The 12,916-nt window shown below is 47.9% G+C and overlaps 1 protein-coding gene across 3 annotated transcripts in view; it reads left to right on the forward strand.

Annotated features, from left to right (window-relative positions):
- Positions 1 to 12,916, forward strand: part of TNFRSF19 (TNF receptor superfamily member 19) — an 84,550-nt gene that overhangs the window by 62,146 nt on the left and 9,488 nt on the right. For all 3 annotated transcript variants that reach the window (XM_047077794.1, XM_047077785.1, XM_047077801.1), the window contains exons 6-7: positions 10,303 to 10,467; positions 10,915 to 11,040. In XM_047077794.1, coding sequence (XP_046933750.1) covers positions 10,303 to 10,467; positions 10,915 to 11,040 — 291 coding nt within the window. The remainder of the gene's footprint in view (positions 1 to 10,302; positions 10,468 to 10,914; positions 11,041 to 12,916) is intronic.

The raw sequence follows: 12,916 nt of genomic DNA on the forward strand, positions 1-12,916 counted from the left end.
GACCTGAGCCAAAGTCAGACGCTTAACCGACTGAGCCACCCAGGTGCCCCTAGATCTTTTTCAATGTGGACATTTGCTGCTAGAAATTGTCCTCTAAACATCACTTTTGCTGTATCCCTTAGGTTTTGTTATGTTGTGATTTTGGTTTTGTTCATCTCAAAGAATGTTTCTAATTTCCTTTGCAGATTCTTCCTCAGCCTACTGGTTATTTAAGGGTATATCTCTTCATATGTGTGAATTGTCCAGTTTTCCTTCTGTTAGTGATTTCTAGTTTCATTCCATTGTGATTAGAAAAGGGACTTTGTATGATTTCAACTTTTTTAAAAAATATTTTTAAGGTTTATTCATTTTTTTAGAGACAGAGACAGAGTATGAGTGGGGGAGGGGCAGAGAGAGAGGGAGACACAGAATCCGAAGCAGGTTCCAGGCTCCCAGCTGTCAGCACAGAGCCCGACGCGGGGCTCGAACCCACGAACTGTGAGATCATGACCTGAGCTGAAGTCGGGCGCTTAACTGACTGAGCCACCCAGGTGCCCCACATGATTTCAACTTTTAAAATTTATTGAAACTAGTTTTGTGACCTCACAAATGTTCTGTCCTGGGTAATACTCCATATACACTCGAGAAGAGTATATATTCTGCTGTTGTCGACTATATCCTGTTATTCTTGGAATAGAATCCAAACTCCTCCCTACGTGAACTAACCCTGACCAGTGTCTCTACTCTCCATCATTGTCATCCTCCACTGTCCTCTTAGTTCTTGCTCAGGAAATACTATTTCCTGAGTCATTCATCGACTTAATGCTTTAGTGTAATAATAACGTGTCTTTTGATAGCATGTAAAACAATGCATCTTTGTGAAAAGTTTTAAAATACATGGGAAAAGCTGATACGTGAATCTTCATGGCGGCATTATTCACAGTAGCCAAAAGGTAGAGACAACCCCAATGTCCGTTATCTGATGAAAGGATAAGCAAAAGCTGTATGTCCGTACCGTGGAATGTTACTCAAGTGTGAAAGGAATGGAGTTCTCATAATAATACAAAACGGTTGAACCTTGAAAACATGATGCTAAGTGAGAGAAGCCAGACACAAAAGGCCACGTAATATTGCATGATTCCATCCATATGAAATATCCAGAATAGGAGAATTCATCGAGACAGAAAGCAGATTAGCGCTTGCCAGGAAGTCGAGAGAAAGGAGAATGGGGATTGAGTACTCAGTGGGTATGGGGTTTCCTTCTGAGGCGATGAAAACGTTCTGGAATTAGTTGTGACAGTTGCACAATGTTGCGAATATATTCGATGTCACTAGTGGTAAATGTTATGTATATTTTACCACAATAAAAAAAATCAGTCCAGTTTAAATATACATACATAGAAACACATAGAAAAAGCTCATTTTGGACTAATATTCCCATCAGTTACTGCAAAACAAACCACATAGTTCTAAAACCCAAGTCTAAAATGAAAAAAATAAGTAAAGGTGATGACGTCTCACTCTTTTACATTTATCCAGTGTCCGAATGCTTGGTATAAAGTGGATTAAAAAAATCCAACTGTTTTCGTTTAGTGGCCGACTCTTGTGGTATATCTGGAATTCATATGTTGAGTGTTAACAGCGATAATTTTGTTTAGCCAGTTTAGATTAACAACATAAAGCTTGCACTCCAAAACTGTGTCCTTGCCTCAGTTAACGTTGCAAAGAGCTCTTTGTTAATACATTTTTTTTAATTAAGAACATTGCCAGAAACAGATTCACTGGGCTTTAATCTCGTTAAACCTTCATTTGGTGTGGGATTTTTATTGGTGATGACAGGAGAGCACAGAAAGCAATGAACTGAACTGTTTCCTTGGAACTAGAATGACCTGTCTGTCATAGGGCAGAAAACCTGATGTGTTATTTGCATGTGCTAAACCCTCTGATGGAAACACAAGGTATTAGTGAAATCTCGAAAATGGAACTTAGAAAGCATAATTCGTTTACAACTTGCTCTTCCCTACTATACCTATTTGCTACTCATCTAATTATATCCTAAAGACCTTAAAAATAAAGTTTAAAAAATAATGCTTAAAAAGGTCATAAGTTATTTTTCCCTGCAGTAAAATGCAACAATAGCCTCTTTAATCTTGGGGATAAGACAGTTTGAATTTTTTTTAATGTTTAGAGAGAGAGAGAGAGAAAGAGAGAGAGAGAGAGAATATGAGTGGGAGAGAGTCAGAGAGAGGGAGACACAGAATCGGAAGCAGGCTCCAGGCTCTGAGCTGTCAGCACAGAGCCTGACATGGGTCCTGAATTCACGAACCACAAGACCATGACCTGAGCCAAAGTCAGATGCTTAACTGAGCCCCGCCCAGGTGCCCCAAGACAGTTTGAATTTGTGAAGCTAGATTTGTGTTTTGGATTAGGTCAAGTTATATTGTATATGTTAGTTAGCCAATTAACTAGAATTTACTCGTCTGTACAAAATTTGAGCCAAGAATCTTTCACACTGTAATATATTTTTTGCTCTAAATGGTTGGGGAAAGCATAGCATAATTTACAACAACAACAAAAAAAGCAAGCGAGCATAAATTTGAGTGTCAGATAAACCAGGCTCAAATCTAGATCCAACCACCCAATATTTGTTTGAAGTGAAAAAGCATATATACATTTATAGCAATGTATAGCCTTCTTCATCAACAAACCCTCACTGCAGAGGATTATTATGACATTTCGAACGTGAGTAAGTAAGGGGCCGGCCCGCTCTAGGCGTTTGCCTGCAGACGCGACGTTTGGCCTGTAGTGTTGATAAGCCGGGTAACTGTCTCTAGAAAGTAATCACGGGTTCCTGTCATCAACAGCTCTCTAGATGCGCGTGTCATCTTCTCCACGCTTCTGCATAGTGTGAGGGGGCGGGGCCCCGAAAAAGTGTAAGCTGAGTACGTTTGATTTGGTAAAATGATGGGAGTGCCTAATTGTTCCCTTTATCCGGTTCAGCTCAGGATCAGTTTCCAAAGTCGGCACCAAGGCGGCTTTCGCTGGAAGCTGAGGTGGTTGGCCTCCCGAAGGTCCTTCCCTTTGCTAGCTTCTTTGGTAATTCACTACAAATTAGTCATCACTATATATGTATGAGTGACTTCAGATTACACTTGGCGTGTAATAACTAAAATAAGACCCCTCTGTGACCGGTGCTTGGAGCGCTAGTTCAAACTGCCTGGAGAAGGTGAAGCTGTCGTCTCCTATTCATTCGGCAATCTTCCAGGTTTGTGTGTCGCCAGCCCCGAGCAACCCTTGCGCTTCCACCTGTGGTCACAGTAACGTCACACCCAGTGTCGCCAGCTGCCCGCACCTGCACCGTCACCAGGGGTGGAAAGAGACCCAAAAATGCCGCTGCCCGCGTAAGACAGACGTTCCTCTCCCACCTCTGCGGTCGTGCAGCCAGTCCTGGGTGGTGGCACAGGCCCGCCTCGCGGCTGTCATTCAGAGCCCCCAGCGCTTTGCCAGCCTTTGGATATCTCCTTCATCCGTAGGCTCAAGACTGGGCACGGTCCAGCCGTATCCAGCTTCCAGCCCTCAGTGAAGGCGATGTCTGGGGCGAGCTGCTCGTCCCTCCGTCAGAGGTGACAGATCTGTCCATCGCCCCCCTTCCCTGTTGGCTCTTAGACATGGCATCATCTGGCTGCAAAGGAGGCTGGGAAACGTGGCCTCTTGCTGGGCCCAACCCCGGTGGGTGTGTTTGGGGGTGCAGGATACGTTCTGTTGCCCCCGCCAGAGGGGAGAAGGATGATGAATCAAACAAATACATCAAGTGTCAGATGGCAGTAAGCAGTGGGAAGGAAAAGCAAGCAGAGAAGGGGGGTAGGGAACACGGAGCGGGGAGGCACTGCGGTTTGAAAGGGCTCGGTGGGGAAGCCTCGCTAAGCGGGTGATGTTTGCAGAGGGGCAGCCGAAAGAGCGATCCGTGCGGCCCAGGACGAGCCTTGCGGACCGGCGGTGATGGGCGGGAAGGGTCTGTGGGGAGGGAGGGGTGTGGGAGGAGATGAGGGGGTTGGGGCTGTCGGAGGTTGTCAGAGGTCTTGCTCTGGACTCAGTTTTGAGCCCGAGATGCATCTCCGTCCGCGCAGAGATGTCCGGTAAGCTGTTGGATAGATGAATCTAGAGTTCAGGGAAGCCGTGCAGGCTGGACGCACAAATGCGGGGGAGGGAAAGACAGCATCCTGCCTCATCTTGTTCTTTAACGTCAAGGCCACGGTCCTTCGCGTAGGAAGAAACCGGCCAGGCCGCAGATAGGTCACGGGACTTTCGTGATAGCGAACGTGTCCGAGGGCGCGCAGAAGCTAGCACCGCACTCACCCGGCCCGAGGGACACTCTCAGTGAGCCCTCGGCCTCCCTGCTGGTGGATCCTGGTGTCTCTGTGACCAGCCACCGACTCTTCCCTGGGAGGAAGCCGAGATTCAGAGAGGGGGCGAGTCTTGTCCGTGGCCAGCGCGGAGAGCCGTGAGAGCCGGAATGGGGAGACCAGTTTCCCTGCTCCCAAGCCAGCCCTCCCTGAACAGGGCCCTTTGTCAGGAACGTGCTCGGGGAAGAAGGATCTTCTGTTCAGCAGGTTTTAAACAGCCCACTAGGAAGCTGGGGTGGTTAAGCAGGTAGGGACATCTGCACAGAGGAAATGCACACGAGACCTCACGGAACACACACACGAGCCTGATGCTTCCGACCCTTCCCGGGTTCAGTTCCCCTCCTCCCCGCCTCAGTGATGCCCAGGCGACGCCCTGCGTGCCCGCCTGCAAGACCCACACTGAGGCCAAGGGGCCCTGAAATATTCTCTCGGGGGAAGACGCGTCCGTGCGGAACTGGCTTCACGCACACCTGGACGGTCTGCTGTTCAGAAAGTCCCCCGATCCCTCCGTGGCCCGGCTGGATTCAACCTGCAGGCAAGAGCACATCCTTCACGTAGACACGAGCCACACCGTGCTTCATCTTTCCCTGGGAGAATGTGTTTCTCAGAAGCTGCCTGCATCCACAGACCAGTGTGGTCCACCCGAAAGGGTCCCAAGGCCTGGCTCCAGTTCCTGAGCTGTCCCCGCTTTGCTGTAGCACCTTGGGCAAATTACCTGAAGTCTTGGTTTTCTCATCAAGGAGACACAGGTTGTCCGCGCACTTTCCCGGCTCTGCCCAGTTGTCAAGGGAGTGAAATCACCGGGGATGCATTAGCAGCGTCCAGAGTTCTACAAGCACCCAGAGGTCTGAGAAGCACATTTCGGGGATGTCGGCGGCCTGCACTTGAGTTCCCGATCTGCAGCTTCTGAGGAGTGTTCCTCTTCTAAGACTTTTCCATGAGTAGTCAGAGTCCGAGAACAGATCTCTCCAATATATGCGTCTCTGCAGCTACATTCTGAGGCTGTGTAGGGGGTAGGATGCGGGCAGAGTATCTCTATGGTTTGGATGTTTTGCACCTTGGTCGCACTCCAAAGAGGGTAAACGTGGACTTCTCTAGAAACCCTTGCCAGACTTTCTTGGTGACCTCCGTTTTCTTCTATTCAGATTCTCTTTTGGCTTATTTAATGCTTTGTAGGATGTCTTATTCACGGTAGATACTCAGCACCTGTTAGTTGAGCTGCACGCCTACGGAAATGTAGATATGAAATTGCAGTTACCTAACAGTAGAGCAAAATTTCGGCTAAGAAAACAGCTCTCACTCTGAAGTAAATTGCCAGAAGGTAGTGCTAAGACGATAGTGGAATTTAATAGCTTAATTGGGGTAAGAGATGCCTTTGTATTCCAGAAGAGTTAAAACTTTCCAGAGACTGTGGACATTCCTGTTCCCAACTCTTCAGAATCCTAATAAGGCATGGGTGAAAGTCCTCCCCGGCATTCAGTACGCTTGGTCAACTGTGGACGGGAATGTAGTCAAGGCACGCGGGTGGAAAGAATCTTTTCATCTCAGTATCATTGTGGCAATCACAGGTCAGCAAAGTGAAACTTTCAGTTGGTAGCAGATAAAGCCTTTCCTGAGAATTTCTGAGCAATATCTCAATTAACCGGGACTTAATGTAAGAGAAACCACTTTCTATAACTGGTACCAAACACCCCCCTCTCTTTCTCCCCCCCCCCCTTTTTTTTCTACTCAACTCAAAAAGAATGATAAGGAAACAGACTTTTACCAGAAACTTACGTGAATGAGTGTCTAGGGTTCTTCTTTTTTTTTTTTTTTTTTTAGTTTATTTATTTTGAGAGAGAGAGGGAGAGAGAATGCAAGTAGGGAAGGGGCAGACATGGAGGGAGAACGAGAATCCCAGGTGCGGAGCCCCACACGGGGCTCAAACTCACCAACGGTGAGATCATGACCTGAGCTGAACTCAAGAGTCAGACACTTAACTGACTGAGCCACCCAGGCGCCCCTGGGGTTGTTCTTAAATCAAACGCTGTGCGGCCCAGTCTCCCACAACGTCCACGTTTACGTCTGCTTTGCTATATGTGATGATGGAACTGAGAAGGATGAGCCCATGTCCTACAAAATGGCTTGTTTGCTGTAACCGTTGTCATAAACTTGGACATATAAACAAAAATCCAGAATGTGGTTTCCAGAGCCCTGCTTCCCATGGAGACCTCTCTGAGGGGGGTGTTGGAGTTAGCAGGATACCTTTTCTTACGTCGATGTCAAACACTGAGAGGCAAAACTACTGTATTTTTCTTGTTCATCTTCAGATGCTACTGCCGGGGAAATGTTAGCGAGGGGGCTTACTGAGTTATTATGGCAATTCGGTGTCACTGAAATTACAGTATTAATACCCTACTGTGGAAAGATATGTATTCATAGGACCTTTATGATTAGCTTGGGGAAAATAGATCCTGAGTCACCAACCACCAAACTCAAAATAAAATCCCCACCGGGGGCATTTTAGCGTGTTTATAAGTTGGAAACAGTTGCTGTCAGATGAAGGCAAATGAGGTGAGTAACATATTTTAAAGGAGGTTAAGCAAGAACTTACAGGTTCTGGTAGGGACTCCACTGGAACCTGAAGTCTTAGTAGGGTTTTCCCGAATATCCAATACCGTATGAATCCATGCGCTTAACTCGGCAGTTACTACATAGTTAGGAACTTTGAGATCTTCAGCTCCAATCGTGTGCCGTGTTTCATCCCGACAACAGCTCTTGCTAAAGCCCCACGTCGTGTGGAGCTGCGTTATGTGATGAAGAGGCTAAGCGAGGGGACCTGATCCCGCTCTGAAGTCAAGCCCCTTTCGCACAAACACGAGCGAGGTGGCAGTTTCCCACCACTTCACCGTTTGGGCCAAATCTCCCAGGTCCCTTCCCCTGCAGGCCACCTACCCTGTCCCTTGCGTAGGATACGAATTCCTGTTCGGTTATCGATTGGTCAGGGTGGTTTGTCCAGCGGTTCCTGTGTTCGTACACCCTCTTGTGCACCTGTCCACCCGCAGAGGCTGTTTCAGATTCAGATTCCATCTGTGTCGGGTCAGGGATGTACTCTGCTGTGGGATAAACTTCAGTACCTGCTATTTGGTTATTATAGGGTGTCTGTATGGCTGTAAGTGGTAAGTATTTGTAGGAATATTCAACATGTTTATGAGCAAACATCCTTTAAAATGTCTGATTGGACTATGATTCCTAATCATCCAAGCCCAAGCCGTATAGCTTAGGTGCCTTCCACCGGGCAATAAGAAACTTTTATCAGGGTGGCCCCAGAGTCACTGAGCCTAGAAATACCAAGATGCAGTGTTCTCAGATGATCACCCTGCTATCACGTTTTTATGATTCAACATTACAAACCTAGAAGTTTCTGTTTCTACCCTCAAGTGTCACACGGTGGAAAACAATCTTATGGGGGAAGGCAGATGTGCAACCAGGGACCAGAAGAAAGGTACCAGCTGGGGCGCCTGGGTGGCCCAGTCGGTTGAGCATCCAACTTTGGCTCAGGTCACAATCTCACCGTTCGTGAGCTCAAGCCCCGCATCGGGCTCGCTGCTACCAGGGAGGAGCCTGCTTCGGATCTTCTGTCCACCATCCCCCCTCTCTGCCCCTCCCCTGCTCACGCTTGCTCTCCCTCTCTCTCTCTCTCAAAAATAAACATTAAAAAAAAAAAAAAAGAAAGAAAGACAGTTACCAGCTGATGAGTTGGCTTGCCTTTAGGGGCCATGCCGCACAAATACAGACGCCAGCCCTTAACGTCTAGAGTGTTGATGTCCAGACGATAGCCATTAGCTGTAGATGGCTATGGAGCACCCGAAATGTGCTTAGTGCAAGCGGAGATGGGCATATCAATGTGAAGGCACACTGGGCTTTGACATTGTTGTACAAAATACACAGCGTAAAAGACGCCACTAACAATTTTTATATTGAATACATGAGTACATATATTTTAAGGTATGTTGGGTTAGGTAAAATAGATTAATTGTACCTTTTTTTTTTTTTTAGTTTATATATTTAATGAGAGACGAGAGAGAGCACAGGGAAGGGCAGAGAGAGAGGGAGAGAGAACATCGCAAGCAGGCTCCGTGCTGACAGTACGCTCCATCGCTGTGGGGCTTGATCTCACCGACTGTGAGATCATGACCTGAGTCGGAACCAAGAGTCGGACGCTCGACTGACTGAGCCACCCAGGCGCCCCTGTGTTTCTTTTTTTTTTTTTTTTTTAACAGGGCATCTAGACAACTTAAACGAACATGAGGGGCACGTGTTACGTTTCCCTCAGGCAGCAGTGGTCTGGAGTAACCCTCAGCCTCAGGGGGACTCCAAGGAGCTGAGAGCATCCGAAGGGACAGAATGAGGGCCCACCTCACTCAGGGGTCAGGTGCCCAGAGGAGGAGAAAGCGTAATTGCCCCTCTGTGTAGGTTTCAGGCTCTCTCAGATTCTTGTCCGGTTAAGTCAGTTACGGAGCGGCTGCACTACCTGAGATGTTTGTTCATCCCCGTACCCTAAAACTGTGAGTGCTGATTATTATCATCATTAATAATGATAGCAGTCAAGAGCTAATGATTCTAGAGCACCGTGTACAGGACGTGCTCTACACGCTTTCCCTGATAATGCATTTTGTCCTCTCAATAGGGGGGACGGTTACTAGCAACCCCTCCAGAGAGCAGAGGCGTGCATGAGACTCCAACAGATTGAGTAATTGGCTCAAGGTTGCTCATCCAGAGGTTAACCCAAGCAGTGAGATTCCAGAATCTCAGCCCTTAACCATGGCGCAGTCCCACCCTCTAAAGCAGAATCTCGGGGCGCCTGGGTGGCCCAGTCAGTTAAGCATCAAGTCTTGATTTCGGCTCAGGTCAAGATCTGGCGGTTTGTGAGATCGAGCCCATGTCAGCTCTGCATGACCACGCCAGGCTTCCTTGGGATTCTCTCTCTCTCCCTCTCTCTGTGCCCCTCCCCTCCTCACGCTCTCTCTCTCTCAAAATAAATAAACATACAAAATAAAATTAAAATAAAATCTCTTTATTGACACTTTCGTACCACATTACAGTGCTGCCCAACCATAGTATAATAGCAGGAATTGGTTTTTTTCCTGCAAAATTTAGATGTTGTTCAGTAATTTTTTTTTTTTAATTTTTTTTCAACGTTTTATTTATTTTGGGGACAGAGAGAGACAGAGCATGAACGCGGGAGGGGCAGAGAGAGAGGGAGACACAGAATCAGAAACAGGCTCCAGGCTCCGAGCCATCAGCCCAGAGCCCGACGCGGGGCTGGAACTCACGGACCGCGAGATCGTGACCTGGCTGAAGTCGGACGCTTAACCGACTGCGCCACCCAGGCGCCCCAATGTTGTTCAGTAATTTAACAGCCAGGCATGAAAAATATTTACTGTCTCAGAAGTTGGGGGTTATTATTAGGTTGTGAACATTCTAGCTCCTTGTTTTTCCCTGAAGTTGCCCCAAAAAGCACGCCTTAATTCAGGCCGTTTGAAAATCTAGGTCGTCCAGTTCCAATTAAATAACAATCGTGACATACCTACTATGTGCCAAATTCTGCATCAACTACTGGGAGACACAGAAAGATGAAGAATTCCAGCTGCCCAGCAGCTCTGGCCCAGCGGGCCTAGAGGCACATTCAGACAACACGATGCGTTGAAGGTTGTGCGTCCACAGTGCTGTGGGAAGGCACCGGGAGGAGGTGTAGTTTTAAAGAAGTCTCCCGGGAGGTGGGAACGCTCGAGCCATCTGGAAATCCCTCCCCCTCTGTTCTGGGCTCTTACTTACCTTGCACGGAGGCCGTTCTTAAAGGCAACCACCGTGTCGGGTGGAAACGTCAGAGTCTCCTGGGTTGTCGAGAGCCTGCTGATTCCCTTCCTGTGGTTTCCAGGTACCAGCAAGGTCAACCTCGTGAAGATCCCGTCCACGGCCTCCAGCCCGCGGGACACAGCCCTGGCGGCCGTGATCTGCAGCGCCCTGGCCACTGTCCTGCTGGCCCTGCTCGTCCTCTGTGTCATCTATTGTAAGAGGCAGTTCATGGAGAAGAAACCCAGCTGTGAGTGTTGAGCTCTGTCTGTTCCTTAGCATCTGGGTGAAGTGTGTTTGTCGTCGTGGTCACTCGAGCCTCCCCGAGGGCCTTGACCAAGACAATGGTCGAGAGCTGTGAAAGGGACAGAGCACACGTGGAAACGGGCTCACAGCCACCCGGTCCCCCAGGGGCACCGCTGTAGAAGGACATGGGAAAGGCGGCCGTGTCCCATGCCTCTCGGCAAAAATGGAAGTCGGTCTTCGTTCTGGCAACAGAAGTACTCTATGGCGTGAGCTTTGACAAATTGCTTCGTATTTGTGTCTCCGTGGGAGGAGAAGTATTTTTAGATGGGAACGCTAGCCACCTTTTTCTTCAGAAAGACAAGGGCCAGAATGGTGCATGTCTGCATATGGTGTTCATGGGCTCCTTTACGGAGGAAATGGTCCCCACTGACCGAATTCTCGCCCCCTGTAGGGTCTCTGAGAGCACAGGACATTCAGTACAACGGTTCTGAACTGTCATGTTTTGACAGACCTCAGCTCAACGGATCTGCTCCCAGACCGTGTTGTAAGTGTCACCGGGACTCGGCCCAGACCTGCGGTAAGTGCAGCCGGGTAAGGGGCCGTCAGGGGAACCCCAGGGACGCCGACCCTGCAAGGAATTGTCCCCGTTTGTCCCACAGCTGAGGAGCTCTGCTTCGTTTTCTAATTACAGCTAGTCTTGTTAAGTTATTCTCTGTCTCCCGATGATTTTGGTGTTTTGAGCCTTTTACATATTAAAAAGAAGAGAAGCAGCTCATTAAAATTCTAGAATTATTCAGCAACTTTGAAAAGCTAATTTGCCTTTATTGTTTTGGGTCAATAGAGTTAAAATAATGTCAACCTTCTGTTAATCCTTTTTTCAAAACGTTTATTTTTGAGAGAGCGCAAGCCGGGGAGGGGCCGAGGGAGAGAGGGGGCGAGGGGATCCTTGGCAGGCTCTGCGCCGACAGGCTGTCGGCACAGAGCCCGAGGTGGGGCTGGAACTCACAAACCGCGAGATCATGACCTAAGCCGAAGCCGGACATTTAACTGACCGAGCCACCCAGGAGCCACTGACAGGGTCCTTTTGTAGAGTAGGAGTGTGTATCCTGTCTTGTCTGGTGGATTCAAGCCGAGCTTGGAGGTGTCCATGAATGTCTTTCAGGATTTCTTAAAGAACAGCAGGGAGGGAGACGGACGGCAGGGTTTCCCGCAGACCTCGATGGCCTTGGAGCCACTCCTTAAGCTGAGCGTTTCCCACTTAGACCGGGTTAGGGTTAGGGTTACCTGATTTTAATCTGGCACAGGTCCTTAATCTTTCTTTGTGTCATGACATCATTCTTTTTGACGGACACAGGCCAGTGTTTGTCTGCTGTTTCCAGACGACTGGATTCCCAAGTACTGCAGAGGTGATGCTGTGTCCTTCTCAGTGCCCCATATCAGGAGCCACAGCTTGTGCAGCCGCCCCGTTCCCGGTCGGGTTCATTTGGGTCCCTTCGTTAAGGTGGCATCGGCCACGTTTTCGCTGCTGTAAAATTATTGTTGTTCTCTGTGTAATTGACAAATACCTTCTGGGAGACTCTGAGACCATGTAAATATCCCGTTACCCTCCAAACTTTCACCCCGGAGTTTAGCATCCCCCGATGGTTCTTACCTGCATCAGTCATTACCATGATGCTGCTTTCATAATTGCATCATTCTCTCCACATTTATTAGCTGGTTTCCTATGGTAAGAAAGAACTTCTCCTTCCCCATTTATTTATTTACCCAAATTAGCATGGACTCCTGGACCCTCTTCCACGGCTGATGCTCCTTTGCTACCATTACCTATCTTGGCGCTCGCGATTTCCTAGCCTAGGCCAGTGGAAGTCCCTTCAGGGTGGCTCATGTGTCATCTTGACACGTCCTGATTATTCTCTTGGCGCTTTCTTAATTTCTGGCACAAAGTAAGTTCCAGGCTTACCTCACACTTTCACTGCTTGAGCCCTAGGAAACAGCCATTTCTAAAAGGAATGGCAGTGCCTTTTACTTTTAAATAATTTTGAAACGTCTCACGGTGAGCATGACACAGACCTGCTGAGCTGATTGGCAGTGGGTCCGGGCGAGTTCCCCGTGCTCAGAGGAGCATATGCGCAGATAGGTGTGCAGGTATCTGTCCTACTGCGTGCGGGTTTGCAATTGCGTGTCAATACTTAACATTCGTTTTAAAAAAGGAAAACGGTAACTTCACAATATTTTTTCCTTTTATAAAAGAGGTCACTTCTCATGAAAACTTTGGATACACGCAAAAATGTATAGATGTATATATGTAAACACATAATTTCTTCACATCTTTTTCTTTTTCTGTGTGCGTGTTTTTTTAGATGCTTTAGTATGTTTGTGGTTCTATAAAAGTCAGAATTATATTTGTAAATAGAAGTCCAGAAGGCTGTTCGCCAAATGTTGACAGCGTTCAT

The sequence above is a fragment of the Lynx rufus genome, unplaced genomic scaffold (assembly GCF_022079265.1).
Source record: "Lynx rufus isolate CCGP_SWC_20201006 ecotype Redwood Valley unplaced genomic scaffold, mLynRuf1.p SCAF_1, whole genome shotgun sequence".
NCBI lineage: Eukaryota > Metazoa > Chordata > Mammalia > Carnivora > Felidae > Lynx > Lynx rufus.